The following is a 17840-nucleotide window of genomic DNA, read 5'->3' on the forward strand; positions in this document are numbered from 1 at the left end:
CCTAGTGCTCTTTTGGTGAAGTAATGCAATGTGGCATAAACCGGTGCTTAATTGTTTATTTTTGTCTGTTCCACTTAATTTTACAGTTGTGCAACCGGTCGGTCTGTTTGTAGACTAAATATAGAGGAAAATTAAAAAAGATTGGACCACGCCTATAATAAGCGACAAGAAATTTCGGCTTTCCCTGTTGTGTTTGGTTTGTTTGTTACACAACAAACGATTAACGAGTTTTCGAACACCGCCAACACTAAGCCCTTTGTCTTTTTACTATTACGTCACACACAAGTAACAGTGCCGGTTTTGAGCGGGTTTAAAACACGTCATGTGGAACGTTGATATGACAGGAGATTTAATACACGGTCATTTGTTCCTTTGTTGTGCTAATAAAGCGTCATTATTCCTTAGAACCACTGAAGTTATTTTCATTGTTTTTCAGCATATTATATCATTAGGTGAAATAGCCTTATTGCGTGATTTTATTCATGTTTTTATTGGTAATAAATTGCATTTCAGTAAGTCAACCTTTTGAACAATAATCAAATGTTTGAATCCGTGATACATTTGACCAGTTTTCGATGGTTTCTGGCTGTTGCATGATTTGCATTTTGTGCAAAATGCTACGCATTACATCGGCCAGTTTCGTGATAGCTGAATTTTTTGGAAATCCTATTTTGTGTAACGATTTTAAATGTCTTTTTGCCATGATTTGTTGCAATTTGGTTTGCTACGTGATGTACTGAAGTCCAGTTTGTTATTAATGCATTCGTTTGCAAACAACACAGCTAAACATGTCAATCCCGAAGGAAATTTAAGAAATTAAACTTCACTAAAAACGAATTTAAGGCAACCTAAAACGTATAGTATGTTTATCTTAATTTTAAACGTTTTTGACAAAACTTTTATCATCATCAGTAAATACTGTAAGCCAAGTCAAAAGGCTTTTCTATTATCCAAACTTGCAAAGCTTGTGACGGAGCATACCTCGACAAAAGTTCTGTATTTCAACTAACAAATGTGCAGCTGTTGGTTGTACAAATCGTAAACTAAAACGCCACTAACACCTTAACAACATAAATCACCTGGCATTAATGCCAAAAGACTTGTTTTCATTTTGGTGTGTGGTAAAAATATCGAAGCTTACTGGGCTACAGCAGACAGCGTTACACTGGCTGATACCGCGGTAAACACATGAACTTTATGGTAAAACGCCGCAAATTACCTTTTAAACAAGTCTCCATAAATAGAAGCCGTTAAAAAGGTTGAGGGCTCTGAACTAGCTGTGCTTTGCAACGTACCTCGTTAGGTGAACTTAGATTACAATCTTTTGAACTTGCGATATTTGTAAAACGTGTACCTGGTGTTTATAAAATACATCGAGTTGATGTAAGTGTGGTGTCTGTGGTTTAAGTAATGATATTAACACCTGGACTTGTCATCTAGTTATATATTAGGTCCGTTCATTAAGCGTGATCACAATTATAGCGTTATAGGAATGAATCGGGTTTAGTAACCAGCTTTATGCAGTGAACTGTACCAATGTTCACCGCTATTCCATCATTACACACAGAAATATAGGAAGTTGGCTTTTAAACATTGTTAAGCGTGTATTTTATTGGCTCCATTGGGTAAGCGTGTATTTTATTGGTTCCATTGGGCCAAAAGGGGTAACTTGGCATTTTGCAGTGCAAATTTTATTATCATTTGTTTTGTTTCGTGGCGTCATAAGTGGCAATTTTTTAAGGGAGAATAAATGAAATTCATCTGTTTTTCTTGGGTATAACGTTATTGAAAAGCTAATATACTATACGATCTGCATATAACATGGCAAACATGTCGGTACATTTTCTACACATAGCTCGTTTTTAAAACCCTCTTCGGGAGTTGGAACTAATCTGTATGAGAAGGGCTCTATGCAGTCAATCATAAACCCAAGGTAAGTGCTATCTCGTTCACCCGTCATTTCAGTGTACATTGCTATCCATATGTATGTGTTTGGGGTTGTTCAGGTTTTCTGCACCTGAATTCGTGCGTTGTTGCTCCACCTGCTGCTGACACGCGCCCAAATTAATCCACCGTCACTCCTCAATGGTTGTGGGGTATTTTGTAGCTTACTGAACAAACTTCACCTCCATATAAAAGCATTACTAAATGCTGCAAAGATTTTTTAGTTTAGAATCCATTCTGTATTTCATTCTATGGAAAATGTGGTTTGATTGCTTTAAATTACAGTTTTGTTTGTGTATTTAGCCAAAATGTGTCGTTCAACTGGTGTGATTCTAAACAAAATGCTAGTTGTTTTTTAAGAACTTGTAATTTTGCTGACGTTTCGCCAACCAGAATGGTAGGGGCCTCTTCAGAGCAAAATAGTGAAATATTTGCGAACACCACAAGCGAAAACGCATATGAGCAACAGGAAACGATAGAATGATTACATTAGAACAAATGCCACCCGAGAAGAGAACAGTTCTGTTCGTCTGTGTAGATGAAAATGCTGTTTATTCTTTTGATTTGTCCCCAAACATAACCCTACCTTACAAAAAAGGCAAAATGCATGAGTGAAGTACTTTTTTACCTGATATAAAGTACATTTCCACTTTATCCTAATTTATTTCCATCATGTGCTGCTAATGCATCGTCGCGGTCCATTGCACACGCCTCACCTAAATTTCACGCCTAACAGCTGGCGACGTTGTCATAACAACGGGTTCACCGTCGCGGGTCAGTGAACTTGTGATGGGTTTGTAGTTAATCCTTCGCAGGTAGTAATGGTTTGTGCGGTCGTAACCCAACGCTTCAAGCTGTTAATGGCCCAACGAGATTTTTGCCTCGCTGTTTCTCAACGGTTTGCTGGAGCGTTAATGAAACACGTTGTACGCTTTTTGCAGAATTGGGACAACAACTCGTTTTACGCAGCCAATTAATCAATCGTTCGCACAAAAGTTAACTGAACCATTTTGATGCAAATCACTTAGCGTAAAAGATTTGTAAACTCCAGTTTTGATTGAATTTTAAGCGCAACTTGTAAAATATACGGTAGTTAAAAAATAAAAATAATTTTTAACGTAACTTGTAAAATATACGGTAGTTAAAAAATAAACATAATTTTTAACGTAACTTGTAAAATATACGGTAGTTAAAAAATACGGTAGTTGGCGAATTGATATTAAAAAGATATGTCAGTCGAACTCAGCTACACAAACAGCAAACCAGTTTTTCAGCCTACCATGAGTCTAATTGTAAAAAGTAGAAGCCAGCCAAAAACAAGGTGAATCTAAAACGAGTCCAATTTTTCTCCGAACTCCAAATTGATAAAAAAAAATTCTTTTGTAATGACATACCGTACCAAAATTCGTGCGTACTGAGGAAACAAAAGTCTTAAATCACCCCCTGAAAAAATGCCACCCACAACTCAACGTTAAAAACAAGCCCATTTGGGCTAGAAAGCCGCCACAGTTGCCCAAATCAATTGTTCTTACACATTTCGACAAAACAAGTTTTAAGGAAAACTACAAGCTGAGGAACAGAAAGCCATTAGTGTCAAGCGATGCTAGTTAAAAACCCAAATTTGCAAACAGTTAAAAAGTATTTTTTCGCCTGTACCATTGCCATAAATGAGTATTTTGATCAAGTTTCTAAATACATTAAATTCTTCGCTTTTCGGTGGTTTGTTTAACTAACACTTAAAATATTCATTATAATATATACACCGCATAACACACATGTTTCAGTGAAAAGGCAACATTATGAAGAGATGCTATCAGCTTGGTAAAATAAACTAGTTAGATTTCACCATCAGATATACAACATAGTATGTTATCGACAACTTATATCGGTTCGACAGACATGCAAAGTGGTCATTAAACTTGAATTGAGGCTTGAAATATATGTTTCCTAAACTGTTAATTTCAAGGTGTGTCTACCAATTATGGTAAAGTGCAAATTTGTGCAAAGTCTTTGCGGTGGCAAAAGTTGCGACGTGAATCTTTTGAAGTGCGCTTTTTTTGCGAAATTTCTCAAGTAACCCTTGTGTACCATACGCGATAACGAAGTCTAATTGGAACTTCAAACGATCTTGTAACGTTTCAGGTGTAAATTTCAACCGATACGCCTATCAAGTTTGCTAGTAGTGCTGACTGTTTGTTGTGTTTTACCAAAACCTTGCATGCTTGTACAAAACGTATTTAAGTCTTTATAACTGAAACCGTTTAGGAAAGAACAGAGTTTTTGTAACCAATAAAAAGTAATACCAAAAAAGTTCGTCAGATAGAATTATACATGCACGTCCCCCAAATGGCCTCGAAATTAAACAATATATAATTTTGTAGGCTGACAATAAAGTAAGTAGTTGCAAACGCCTCTAAATTTTCCATTTCTTGGCCATACATTACATTCCAGTTAACTTTACCAGAGCTACATAGTATGCGATGGCACTCCTGTTACATTGATGGCAGGTGTAAGTCTTGCTAAAACAGTCGGTTTTAACCTAAAGCCAGCAACCTAAAATGTTTTTGTTGTTTTAAATAATCCAACCTGATTGTGCTTTTGACTTCACCAGCTAAAGTTTCATCCAAATTCGGTCAAAACAATGTTGGAATTTTTTAGCACCAAAATTGATGTGCCTGTATTTTTTAACAAAACTCGTCGAAAATGGCAAAAATGCTTTTTGTTTTGTACTTGTGTGGTATTGAGAAACGCCCATGGAACTAAAAACGCTATGCTACATTTGTGTTAGTTCTTGGGCCAATATAGCGAGTTATAAGAACTGGAACAATGTTTTTCGTTTAGCGTGTAATTAAACTGTATATTTCAAGCCACAACGTGGGAAGTATTGGCCAAAATCTCTTCACCTTCGTGTATTTTGATTTAATTACAGCTTTTTTCGCCAAAACTCCGTGCACCAAAACCAAATTACAGCCTCCGATGTTTTAAAAAGCTTTTAAATTACCGTCGTACACACAAGTGCTATTCGCACAACATATCCATAAACTTCACAGGTGTCGTCTGCATTTCACTTGTGACGTAACAATGAAATGTCAACAGCTTTTCTTAAAAAGGTCAGGTCTTTTAAAGAAAAACCGATTGTATGTTTGGCTGCTCGCACGTGGTGTATAATGTTGTTTTGCTGCATGCCTAAGATGCAATGCAACAAAAAGTGAAAAAACAAACATGTAGCCTACTAAATGCACATAAATTGGTTTGTAAACTTTTATGGATGAAATATAAATATCAATTTTATACTCACCACTGGTCCACTGAAAGTCTAATAAACAAGGGCACAAAGCCATTCTTATCCACCTATTTTTCTGACTCTTACTCGCATAACCTTGCAACCAAATAAGTTCTCATTTGCGCAAACAAATTTGTTTACAAGAAGCTGTCGTGGTTATTTTCGACGTCCACCACTTAATTCTAGAGTGCTTTAATTTTCCCAGTGCTTTACGGCGCACGAATCTGACGTCTAACTGCGTTCAAGCTACAACCTGTAATTAAACGAGGCCTCTATGAGCTAAACAACAACAAGAGAATCGTGTTTGTGATGCAACAATCGATTAGAAGTATAGCATTGTTGAATTTGAATTCACTGAAATAGGGTATGCTGTGGTTTACTCCCTTGTAAATTACATTCGGTTAGGTGTAAACAATTCTGACAAAAATAAACCTGCAATAATAAGAGAGTACGCATAAGCAAAAATGATTTGAGCTATTGTTGTTATAAATCGGGTCGGGTTCAGGATTGAATGTATTCTGTTTCATTAGCAGCTTTGTCTGGTTTAACCAATTATTTGCTTCTGTTACATGAGAAAAGCTTAATATTTCTGCCCAGCCAAAGAGATAGCAGACAAACGTATCACCTCATATGTCTGCTATTGTGGGGCGCGATGCTTAATTAACGCAATTTCTCAGTTTATCCCGAAATCAAGGGTTAAATTCCCAGGAAAAGGGGGTAAGAATATCCAACCTGCTCATATAACTTTATTAAAACGTCTTGTCTAGTGGAAGTTTGTGTCTAGTCCGAAGACGTGTGCAATGATGCATAAAATCCCAGTATTGTGCCGGTTTCCGACAAAAACAACGAATTTCTGCTATCACAGGTGGCTTGCGAATTTGTCAGACATCACAATTTCGCAGTGACCAGGTTCTGGCGAAAAACCCTTTGATGACCTTGACAACACGTGGTGTGGCCTTGCAAAGATCGTGTGCGTGGAATTCCAAGTATTCAGCTGCGCGCCAAGCCCTCGTGCTTGTGATGTTTTTGGCGCGTTTTTGTCACGACACTTGAATACTTTAGTCCCGACAACTTTCGTGCGAACTGACTGGAAAATTATCTTTCCATGCCAAATATGTACTTGCATGTGAAAACCAGGGTGCTTGTTTTTGTAAGATAACTGTTCTAGTCTTTGCTCTTGATTGTTTTGGAGTTTGTCCAGGCTTTGAATTATGCTTGGTAAAGTGGCTACAGCGAAGTCATGTGGCTAAAAGGCGATTGTTTTTTTTGTACCTAGTTGGATTGATAAAAAATGCGACAAATTAATTTGAATTTTGTTTCCCAACAACAAGGTTGTGCGTCCACGAAGCAATTGTTATTTTTTTACCTAGTTGTCTTGATATGAAAACAATTACAACAAAAACTGCGGCTGTTTGAACTTTTTGTTGATCATTGGTTCTAGGTTGTACTGTATATACTAAAATCATGAACAGTTTTGTTTCAAAGATGATCATTGCAATCTACCCTAGATGGTTCTATATCAGTGGTTCCCAAACTTTTTCATATTTTTTTCAAAACGGTCCCTTTGCCATTATTTCGAGGGCTCGCGGTCCTTAAGCCAAAATGTGTATTTCATAAAAACGAAAGTTGATTGCAGGATTTTAGCTAGTTGTGCAAAATTGCGCATAACAATCATCCAAAGACAGCATGTGACATCCCAAACAGGACAAAAACATTACGATTGTGCGCGAATAATTGCATTTTTGATAGTTGTCATTCAATAAAGGCCATTGTTTAGCAATGGAGACAGTCGATTCTCAATTCTACTTTGATTTAAACTTATTTAGTGGCACAAACTGACGCCAAATAAGATTATAGAATTACTTCAACCGCTTCGCGGTCCCCCCAAAATTGCCTCACGGACCCCTAAAGGACCGCGGACCCCAGTTTGGGAACCGCTGTTCTATATTGATTTCGTGATTTTTGTGCTAGGACAAGGTGTGCTTGTGCTTTGAAGGCTAGTGTGCATATTTCATATGTACTAAGCTGATGACAAACAAACTGTTTATTCAGGTGTAAATGTTTCAACCGGTGCGATTACTTCTCGCTTACCCAACAATACATATTTTCGGTCTGGAAAATGTTTTAGTTTTGCGTGGAATTTCGTTAAACTTAAAATACGTTTGTATGCTTTCCCTGATCCGTTCATCTCAAACCTATTTATACATTTACCTTTTGAAATAAAAATGATTATTCTAAACTCAAAAAAATTGGAGTCAAATTTTGTTTGGTTTGAAGTCAAATTTTGTTTGGTTTGTCGGTTGAACACTTATATTTTGGTGAAGGTACTTTAAAAACTGTTTGGACACTTATTGTTTGAAAATTATAATTATTTTTAAATGGTATTGACGTTCGCCTGAAGGCATCATCCGGCCTGTGAGCTTTTTTCTCAAAAAAATAACAATGTTTTGAAAAACATACTGGTCCTTAACTTTTCTCCTACTACTTTTTGTTGTTGAAAATTTTGGCTTTTGGCCACATTTTGCGGTCAAATCAGTTTTTACCTCCACGCAAAAAAAACATGCTTAAGTGTGACTCACCAAAATCTCGTAAACATTATGAGTCATGCTCAGGTCAACCATGCGTGCTTGGACACATGCAGTAATTTTGTTTCTGCAAGTAAACTGTGCGATGACTTAAAGGTGGGGAGAAATAAACGCGGAAAATCTTAAGGGGTTTCTAATTTATAGGATGTCAAAACAAGCGGCTATCTAAATTTTCACTGAAGCAGTTTACCCGTTTATAGAGACCTATAATAATTAATGCACATGCAAAAAATGCTTACTATGTGTATTGTAAGTGCTTTATGTCGCCCAAAGCAAGAAGTCTAATACCCGTTAGTGGGAAATTACTTTTATTTGCTGCAATACTATTTTACCTTTGCAGTAATTCGAATTATCTGCATCCATTACAAAGGAAACCATTGTGAATAAACAGACATTAATTGTCTCGATTGTTTTGCCTGCAGCCATTCGATTGTCACTTGTCGCACTTAATGCTGGTCTACTCCATGAGGCCAAACCTTCAATGTCATTAACCTTTTCAGCTTTCTCCGAGTGCTAACTGTCAATCAAGTATTATTTTAAGCTTTGGCTGCAACATACCAACTTAAACCATTCTTTAGAAAAAATGCCGGGCATTGGCGCGATTTGCATGAAAGTGAATCCCTAAAAGTTGATGCATTTTTTTGGTGCTGAACCTACTCCATTCACGTTACTAACACAGAGTAAAATACACACAAAGCCAGTGGTTCTAAACCGGGAAGGAATTTACTTTAATTTTTACCTGTGGTTTGAAAATAGACACTTCATAATTAATTCAGATCAAGACTCGCAACTCAAATGACCCAACTAATCAGCCCTGGTTTGGGGTGAAACTCGTGTCTGAGATGTGTTTTGGGATTGCTTACCTAGTTGCTTTCAGAAATACGTTAGGGTAGTCAAGAAGAATAGGCTTATCTCTTGGTCTACCGATTCAAGTGGTACGCAGCGACAAAAAAAGACGTCTGGTTGTACGCGACCAATGTAAGGTTGGGAACCACTGACCGTCTATCTACGCATTTGTTTAAACATAGTTGCTTTTCAATTTTGTTGTGTAAACACGATTCCACTTTTTGTGCAGAAATCCAGCTCCATCGCGCCACCTGCCGACACCGACGATTTTGAGAGTGCCGTTCTTTTGCGGATGAAAATGGCCCAGGAAAAGAAGAGAAAATTGAACACTGGCGAAAGCTGAGAGTGGATCAAACTCTTCGTAGATGATTTTTATGTTTTAAGGGTCGCTAAAGTGACAAGAATGCTGACGATTTTAATGGTAATGCACCAAACGTGGTTCCTAATGCTCACAAGCAAAAATACTGGACCGTTTTCAAGGACGGTTTAACACGAAATATTGAATTGTAGGCTGTTGAAAGCTGGAATTTTTGCATTTTTGCATTTTTGACTATGTTTTTTATTGTTTTTATCAAAAATCAGTTCTTATTACAATCACCTCCCAAAATGAACAAAAATCCGGTTCCTCAGAAGAGGTGATGTTTTTATTACTTTATTCATTACAACACAATAAAACATTTGAACCCAAAAATTGTAGCAGCAACGAAATAGAAGCATGACATGCTTAGTCAGTATTTCCACATTTGAATACTGTGCAGTTGTACATAGCAGTATAGAAAACATCAAGTGTCCAAAGTTCAGTTACCAAAGTCAACCAACAATAGTTCAGGCCATATACACCATGGTACAAATGTAAATAGAAAAATTCATATTCATCGGAAAGGCGGGGTATAAAATTTTATATTTAGTATATTGGTTGTTAGATAAAAGCTTCTAAAGAGTTTGTAGCACCTTGTTTTTTCGAAGTACCAAACACCTTACAGCTACGAGCCAACTATCTAAGTCTAAAACAATAAAATGTTTAACTATAAACACTGGCAGTATATACCTTCATTCATTTGTGTGAAATATATTTTGTTGTGAAGCCATTTGCATACAAGCATTAATGTGCAAATGAACATGCATATCAACTTCTTCCTCTTTATTTTTTTCCTAGTCTGTTAAAAACACTTCCAGACTCCACAGCCGAAGATCCACCTCGAAATATTCCAGCAGATGTCGTACTTGAAACTTTGTTGCTGGATATTGGTTTTGATTTCATCCCTCCGCTACCTAAAGGTGCACCCAATCGGAGGCGTGAGTATTTTGGGGAAGTTGCTTTTTGTCTTGAAGCAAGAGTGTTGCGGATTAACTTCACTGAGGCATCAGAATCAGGAGACGGTGTTGTGCTGGTAACTTTTGCTCCTAGTCTCGCCATAACATCAGATTTTTTACCAGTTGTCCTAGCTGATGTTACTCTCTGTTTGACAACAAACTTTTGTTTCGGCAAATTTCTTGAAGCTAGTGAAGAAGCTCTGAATTTGACAACGGGTTTAGTCTTTGCAACTGATTCAGGAGATGTAGAATCACCATCTGATACCTCTGGACTACTTACAGGCTTCTTTCCTACTTTTAAAATCACCTTCTTTGATGCTTTTGGAGGTGTTCTGGCCACAACAGTTTTTTTAACAGTCTTCGTTGTGGTTTCTTCAGGTTTCTTTGCGACTTTTTCTGGCCCTAACCTTTCCAAGGCACTTTTCCTCTTTGTAGAAGTAATTTGTTTCTTCTCAGACTTCTTGATGATCTTTATCTCTGTGGCATCAGTTTTATTTGTCGTTGTGACAACGGGCTCACCAAGCCTCCGGAAAACACCAGTCGTTTCAGTAACTGGTGAATCTTCTCCAAGACGTTTAAATACCGATGTAGTTGTTGGTTTTTCTGTCAAACGATGCAAGTTACTTTAGCAATATGTGTGTTGTTCCTTTTCTGATGTCTTATTAAATATATAAATCAAGTGAAAAAAGTCAACCAAGTTTTTAAGTTACCTTGAGTTTTCTCTTTAGGTTTGGTTGGTTCTGTTTTTTTGGGAGTGCTGTTGGATCTCGCTTCAGTACTTGATGTTGCTGTAAAACAGGTTTGTAAATTTTTGTTGTTTCGTGGGAAAATTAGACAAAGCTGGAAAACAATAAAGTTGACTTACATTGGCTTTGTATGGGGGAAGAAGAATTGCCTCTCAGAAGTTTGGTTGTTTTCTCTCTGTTTAACTGAAAATAAAAACATTTCCATTAAAAAGAAGTCAAAGATATGTGCATAAAAAAACACTATTCAAAAATCCCACTTGCAATCATACTATAAACAATAAAAACCAAGAGATAAGAAAAGCTGGTTGGTTTAAAATATAACACTTCATAGCAGTTGTGCAAAGTTTTCACCTGCTCTGTGACGATTTTAGCTTGTTTCAAGATGGCAATGATGTCTCCCATAACTTTTATTCCCATGTCTGCTAATATGTCCCTCGTCAAATCACCAAGAAGATCATGAGTAATTCTAAAAAAAGTTGATGAACTGTTTGCATCCTATTATGAAAACAATATAGACCAGGGGTGGGCAAACTTTTCAGTGCAAGGGCCGCATTCAAAAGTTTATAATCTTATCGGGCCGCATAGTATTTTACCAACAGCCGCCAATTGCTTGCTTGTTTTTGTTTTAGAATAACTGATGTAAAGAATTAGATTTATATCACACATATACCATTTAAAGTCGCCTAAAATGCTCAAGATTAATAATTTCTAACTTGTGCATAAGTTTAGCTAAACGAAGCTAACTGTTTATGACGTCATAAACTGTATTGTTACGATTGCGGTGCCTGTTTTATTCGCATTGTTTGCATACACAATAAAGGGATAAAAGCCTGGCGCATATGGTTACTAGACTGGTAATATTTTTTCCAGTCTTGCGAAATCTGTTTTTAGCAGTTTGAAAATCAAAATATTAGGCAAAATAGTTTTAGTTACGTCACGGCCTCCAGTACATGTATTTTAACATACATTGTCACGGCCGCACAAACTCGTCTCCGCAGCCGCATGTGGCCGTACGGCCGCAGGTTGTGCACCCCTGATTTAGCCCAAAATATTAACATGGTATATTTTCAGCTATGTGCAAATACGTTTGTTGTCACTTCAATGTTGGTACAAACATTGGTTGAAACGCTACAATTGCAATTGTTTCAAAAAACAAGCATTTGTTGCAACATAGGTTACACCACGTTTTTTTGTTAATAAATTCCTTGCGCCAACATCAAGCAATGCGAACCGCTTTTAATATCCATCTTTGGGTATTGTGCGGGTCTGTGTTAACGATTCTAAAGCCATGTTTAATGTCCGTTTGCAAAGTACTGCAACGACCTAAAACTTGATCCAAAGTGACCAAAGTTTTGGCGTCAACAGTGCAATATGGGCTGTATTTGAAAACGTGAATTGCTTTTACTTTTATGTACTTCTATCGAACGAAGAAATTGTGTCAAGTGACGATTTGCATTATAACGTGGCAACAACAACAGGCTAAAGCACGAAAAAAGTATCTGTGTTTAGTTCCAAAGTATGGTACGGGTGCAGATACTGGACATGGTATAGGTATCGGCAAGTCGCACCCCCGGTATTTTTAAAACTCTACGCCCATGCTCATAATACTATTCAGTGTTACTCGCAAACTTTCTCGTTACTCGGAATTTACTAACATTTGGCGGGCCGCATGAACTCCTTTGCCGGGCCGCATGCGGCCCGCAGGCCGTAGTTTGCCCACCCCTGATATAGACCAATGTAGGTTCAAAAATTAAATATCAAGAAAAACATATGTAACCACCTGTTTTAAAACATAAAATATATTTTTTTACCTGTGGTCACTAAATATTACAGCATACTTTGCTCCTAGACCAGCTGGAATTCCTGCGTCCTTGAAAAACTGCACCCAACCAGTCACTGTAAAACACAACAAACTTTAAAAATACTGAACACATGTAACTTATGTAAAATCTGATTCATTAGTCATTACTTGCCTGAACTGTTGACAGAAGTCATATTGAACAACTCTTTACACTCTTATGTCCTATGTTCTCTATTCAGTCCTTAACTAATAATAACACAGAATTCAATTCAACACACTGTGCAATAGGGAGTGTGAATAAATGTCGCACCTATACCTGCGAAAAAGGGACACAAAAAAGGTTTTTGTTACACTTTGCATGGTGAGAAACTGTCACCTAAACATCATCTCAACTGAACAATTGTTGCAACAATTAAGGAAGTTTTAAAACCCCATCAAATAAACAATACTAATTGTGATTAGTCCAACAACAAGCAACATTTTAATCTTGTTTCAAATATGCCAGACATGTTCATAATTGAAAAACATAAACAATGATAAATTAGAATCCACGTTTTCTTTGTTGAAGTCGAACCAGAAATCTTATTCTTTTATTGCAAGCGTCCAAATCAGTAATATGCATCCTGTCACCAAGCATTTGTCTCTTTCTAAGAAGTCTGTTAAGTTCGGATGCACCGTGTCCCATAACATGGGCTGGTCCCTTGCAAAAAAGTTTTGGTTGCAAAGTTACATCATCTCCCAGTATTGCAAGGTAATCATACATTCCTTCATGTGAACCAGTTTCTGAAAATTCATCTTTAGTGTGACGGTATGGAACATTCGGTTGCCATGGAATTTTTCCAGTGCTTGTTTTTCGTTTCTCCCATTTTTCTGCCGTAACCCATCTTCTTCGAAAGCTGATGTTTTTGTCTAAGGATATAGAAGATGTGGAGAACGCAGCACTAATTATTTGCAAGTCCTTCACTGCACAGGTTTGAAGCAAGGTTTTAAGTAACATTTTTACAACATTTCTGTTAAAGATAAATAACATTTTTGATTAATTAAAAAACTATTCAAATTTATTTAACCCTTGCGAGTATTGGGCAATAACCTGCTCTACAAAAAAGATCAAATCGACATAACAAATTGTTACAATAAACATGGGTGCCCCTGGTGGAGTATGTCCAAAAATAGATTGCTTATGGTTTGATACTGTGCAAAAAACTAACAGGATACAGTTTGTCAGTACGTATTTCCATGCGGTTCAAAACTTTAAATACTTTAATTGTTGAATACAACAAAAACGTTTTGCTTTACAAGGAAAAACCTTTTTTCTGTGTTTTTCTAAATATTAGTTGTTGTTTTTGATCTGAACTGAAACAATCGCTTGCAAAGTTGGCATACATTTCGACACATTATTCTTCGGTTTTCGCAGGTACGTACAGTTAATGAACAACTCAGGGACGAAAATACAAACTAAGTTTGACCTGGCATCTAAATTTTAAATTATGTTTCTATTAACATATAAGCTACTTTAACGGTATACTAGTTTATCCAAAATCCACATACATATGCTGCTGGCAGTGGTAGCACAGTCGTCAAAATCAGAAAGCCTCACACGAAAAACACATTTTGATTTTTATGACGCGGCCAAAATAATTTTCAAAACAGAGTTCTTCGCGAGTTCAGTTTGTGTGTTAGTGAACATTTCAATTTGTGGAGCCAATTTTTCAAAACGAACGTTTTTACATCAAGGTCAAAAATTTTGCCACCTTCACATACACCAGGGGTTCCCAACCTGTGGTACACGTAAGGTTTTTCAGGTGGTACGCGAGTATTTGCACAAAAACCTGGATTCACAACTTTATATTTGTTCGACCAATTGATGGACAGTAAACAAAAATAAAAATCTAATTAAATTTAGTTGTGGTGCTTTAGTGTTATTTTTTTAACCAATATTATTATTCTGAATGAAAGATAATTCGATCAAATTAGTTGTTCTGCAAGAAGCGGTACGAGTGGCAGAACAGAGCGTACAAGTGGTACGAGATCGTAATTGGTTGGGAAGCCCTGACTTACACCAAGACTGGAGAAAAAAATGGCACAAAAGTTTATGAAGTGATTAGTACCGGTAAGCAATAAGCATTTTGAAACGGCGACGGGCAGCGCCATGTGGTAATCACAAAATTTAATTTATTAAAAAACATGTACCAAATTCACTCATCAACAACTTAGTGAACTGTTTTATTGCACCTACACTTGCAGGAAGACGATATTTCAAGGCAAAGTTTAAAATGTGTTTGCTTTTCATTGTGGTATCTAGTTAAATTTAAGATGTTTAGTAGGTTCCATAAAATATACACCAATTAAAAAACAAATATGACAATGTTACAAAGACAGTTGGTAGGTTGTTATATCTTGCAATTGAACTTCTTTGTTGAACAAACATTTAAGGGGTATCAAGTTGATTCCAGCGCTTTTCTGTGTTTTTCAGGGATTTCACAAGTTAAAAGATTCTCACTGCCTTCATCCGGTTCATCTGATATTAAAATCTTCAAAAAATGTTCAAATAGATTGTGTTAAGGATAAACAATTCTAGTTTATTACAGAAACATAATGGAACATTGTTTAAAAAAAACCTGAACAAGTTTTTCACAGGTTTCAGAAACATCATCTTCCTTGTTTTGTTGAACCCATTTATGAAGTTCCCGGATTATCAAATATACATTTTTTGACTTTAAATAAGTTCTGCCCGGTTTGTCTGCACAGAACTGAAAATAATAAAGTAATGTAAGAGGTACAAAATCAAAGCTTTTATTTCTATTTTTTATTCATCTCAAATGAAACAACACTGGTGAATTAACCTTACAAATAAATGCCCAGTATAAAGGTGGCAACAGATTTTGAAAAAGATATTTATCATTCGACTGTTGATTTTATCTGGATTTTTCAAAAAAGGAATCTATAGAATAAAAAATACTGTCTTAACAAAATATACACATTTATGTTTATCGCAGGAACAATGTCTTAATGTCATTTTGTCTACTTTAAAACATGGAGTTCTAAGCACCCAAAAAAATTAATGCCTTAGAACAGGGGTCACCAAACTTTTTTCACTGCGGGCCGGATAAGTTTAAATAATTGTTCGCGCGGCCCGAATAGTTTACATGCCCTAGCGCCGTCTTTCCAAACTTAGCCCACAAGGTGATTTTTGTAGGGGCGCTAAGATTTGGTCTTTCTACAATCCCATTTAAAATCTAGTGGTCCGACTGTTAAACTGTATAGTTAGTTTCATCTTATGAGCAATGCTTGTGTATTACGTCACAGGTAACAAAAAAGGCAATTGTTTGCACACAATTAACACTTGTAGTCTTGTCTATGACGTAACAAACTGGCTTTGGATCAATCCTGGGAGTTGCAATCCTATGAAACTTGATAATATCAATTCTAAATATTGTGACAGGACAACTTTAGTAAGGAGTAGATCAATTTGTAAACGTTGCAAAGTTAATAATACGACTTTACAAACCAAAAAATTTCGTCGCGTTAGAATAAAGCACTTGGCCATGCAGTAGGGATTGGGTTTTTGTAATATCCTGATTTTAGGTTCCTAATACACTTGCATTATAAAAACATCATTTATAGGAATAATGTATGTTATATTTTGGCTAACTTTTGCCAAAATTGGGGTTAGGCAGATTTTGCTTGATCATCTAAATAAACCTTTAGCGCAGCATACAACTCACCAGGAAAATATTTGTCAGATTTAAATAACCCTGATACTTACAAGTATGAGTGTATCCAACAAAATGTTTCTGACATCAGGGTCAGGCTCCCTGGTTTTATCTGATGGCAAATACTGCAAATCAAGTGGTAATGAATCATTTTCCTCATCTGTAAATTCTTCTGGGCCAGCCAGTGGCAGCAACACATGAGATAAGAGGTCAACTTTGTCACTAAGCAACCATTCATGGCTTTCTAGAAGTTATACATGGAAACATAAATGAAATAACAAATGCTGCAGCCTATTTGTTGTTGTAAGCCATAATTCGTTAAGTGGATAAAAGTACACAATTAATGTTATTGACCTCATTCAGTTACAGTTTATGATGGACTTGATTTCATTCATGTGCTCACGCAGTGTGTAGCTGAGAGGCATGCAGTCCTAAACACAGCTTACAACATATATTTTTATTAGCACTAATTTGTGAATAAGTAGATAATGTTGATTACATTCACTGAGTGCACTGTAAAGACCATTGCAAGCAAGGTTACTAGTCAAATCAAGTTACAGATTATAGACTTTGTGCATAGTTTTCTGGGGAGCTTGGAATGCTCAAACAGTAAGCAACTGCAAATGTACCCAACAAAATGAAAATTGTTTCAAATGTTTATCATGCTAAAATAGGCCTATTGGATTAACCATATTCAAATGAGCAGTTCCTCAGCAATGTTGAAATTCCTCCTCTTCTAATCATCGACGTATGAGACAAAAATGGAAGAAGTTTTTGAATCCGATTTTTCTCCGGATCAAGAAATATTTTCCGTACTGTCAAAAATAAATTTGTCAATTTTTAGCCAACTGATCTAAAATCTTTACACATACCTTTGGACAGTTGACACAAATTGCCAAGAAATGGTGCAATATAATTGAGACTCATTTTGTGTTTGTTGTAATCTGATATACAAAAAACCTCAACTAATTTGTCAATGTCAGGAACATTTTCCTCACTATCCTTGTCAAAGTTTGGAAGGAATTCTGCAACTTTTTCCGCTCCATTAAGGAACCGTGTAAGATTGTTAAGAATCATGCATGCCTTGTGAGAAAATTGTGATTCTCTGTCGCAAATAACTCGCAGAAATTCAGGAACAACATTGTAACTTTGCAAAATGACATCAATCACGTGATCTTCGCTTGACAAATTCACTATTGTGTTGTAACAATCCCCAACAACCAACGCATTTTCATCTTTTGTCAATCTGAGTATTGCCTTAAAATAAGAATCAACACGTTAAACATGGCTATAACTAGTATATCCAGGGCTTATCGGTCTTATTACCGATTAAGCAAAAATGTTAAACAAAGTTACCTCTAAAATACTTCTGTTTTCGATCATAAACTTTCGACCCTCCAACGATGCAGATAGAGCAAGGACATTTCTAGTTGCCGTCAACTTAATTTCAATTCGTGTTGACTTTTGTAAAAATGGAAGTAATTCTTGAGAAACGTTTTCCATTGTTTAACAACTAAACAAAAATACAGACTTAAAAGCAAAGTTTGTTTACAAATCGACGAACGCACATGTTGACAGACTAGAAACTTATTTATCCGTAAGTCGTAT

The 17840-nt window shown here is 36.3% G+C and overlaps 4 protein-coding genes across 4 annotated transcripts in view; 1 reads left to right on the top strand and 3 right to left on the bottom strand.

The window, feature by feature from the left end:
- The window catches only part of LOC145223949 (dnaJ homolog subfamily C member 17-like), a 40098-nt gene extending 30749 nt beyond the window's left edge, over positions 1-9349 (top strand). Inside the window, exon 10 of the mRNA XM_080090366.1 lies at positions 8888-9349. Coding sequence (XP_079946492.1) covers positions 8888-9001 — 114 coding nt within the window. The 3' untranslated portion in view covers positions 9002-9349. The remainder of the gene's footprint in view (positions 1-8887) is intronic.
- On the bottom strand, positions 9276-12832 carry LOC145223933 (uncharacterized). The gene is made up of 6 exons (XM_080090347.1): positions 12692-12832; positions 12530-12614; positions 11070-11184; positions 10838-10901; positions 10683-10760; positions 9276-10575 (listed from the first exon to the last, which is right to left on the bottom strand). Exons 1-6 carry the CDS (start codon positions 12711-12713, stop codon positions 9800-9802), a joined length of 1140 nt encoding a protein of 379 aa, XP_079946473.1. The 5' UTR covers positions 12714-12832; the 3' UTR covers positions 9276-9799.
- A 3-nt stretch (positions 12833-12835) lies between these two features.
- Positions 12836-13552, bottom strand: LOC145223987 (large ribosomal subunit protein mL51-like). The gene has a single exon (XM_080090403.1). It carries the CDS (start codon positions 13547-13549, stop codon positions 13061-13063), a length of 489 nt encoding a protein of 162 aa, XP_079946529.1. The 5' UTR covers positions 13550-13552; the 3' UTR covers positions 12836-13060.
- A 1173-nt stretch (positions 13553-14725) lies between these two features.
- On the bottom strand, positions 14726-17800 carry LOC145223940 (co-chaperone protein HGH1 homolog). Its single transcript, XM_080090358.1, has 6 exons — positions 17589-17800; positions 17105-17489; positions 16922-17047; positions 16286-16476; positions 15138-15269; positions 14726-15050 (listed from the first exon to the last, which is right to left on the bottom strand). Exons 1-6 carry the CDS (start codon positions 17733-17735, stop codon positions 14958-14960), a joined length of 1074 nt encoding a protein of 357 aa, XP_079946484.1. The 5' UTR covers positions 17736-17800; the 3' UTR covers positions 14726-14957.
- Positions 17801-17840: the final 40 nt, after the last annotated feature.

The sequence above is a fragment of the Phallusia mammillata genome, chromosome 1 (genome assembly GCF_965637545.1).
Source record: "Phallusia mammillata chromosome 1, kaPhaMamm4.hap1.1, whole genome shotgun sequence".
NCBI classification, from domain to species: Eukaryota; Metazoa; Chordata; class Ascidiacea; order Phlebobranchia; family Ascidiidae; genus Phallusia; species Phallusia mammillata.

Bases quoted from the DNA above. Each gene is read 5' to 3' on its own strand.
- LOC145223940 (XM_080090358.1), bottom strand. From the start codon at position 17,735: ATGGAAAACGTTTCTCAAGAATTACTTCCATTTTTACAAAAGTCAACA. The intron at 17,490-17,588 runs GTAACTTTGTTT...TCTTATTTTAAG, and splicing joins AAAACAGAAGTATTTTAGAG to GCAATACTCAGATTGACAAA. The intron at 15,270-16,285 runs GTAAGTATCAGG...TATTATTTTCAG, and splicing joins TGTTGGATACACTCATACTT to TTCTGTGCAGACAAACCGGG.
- LOC145223987 (XM_080090403.1), bottom strand. From the start codon at position 13,549: ATGTTATTTATCTTTAACAGAAATGTTGTAAAAATGTTACTTAAAACC.
- LOC145223933 (XM_080090347.1), bottom strand. From the start codon at position 12,713: ATGACTTCTGTCAACAGTTCAG. The intron at 11,185-12,529 runs GTAAAAAAATAT...AACTTTTTTTAG, and splicing joins GTAATATTTAGTGACCACAG to AATTACTCATGATCTTCTTG. The intron at 10,902-11,069 runs GTGAAAACTTTG...TTTTATTTTCAG, and splicing joins CTAAAATCGTCACAGAGCAG to TTAAACAGAGAGAAAACAAC.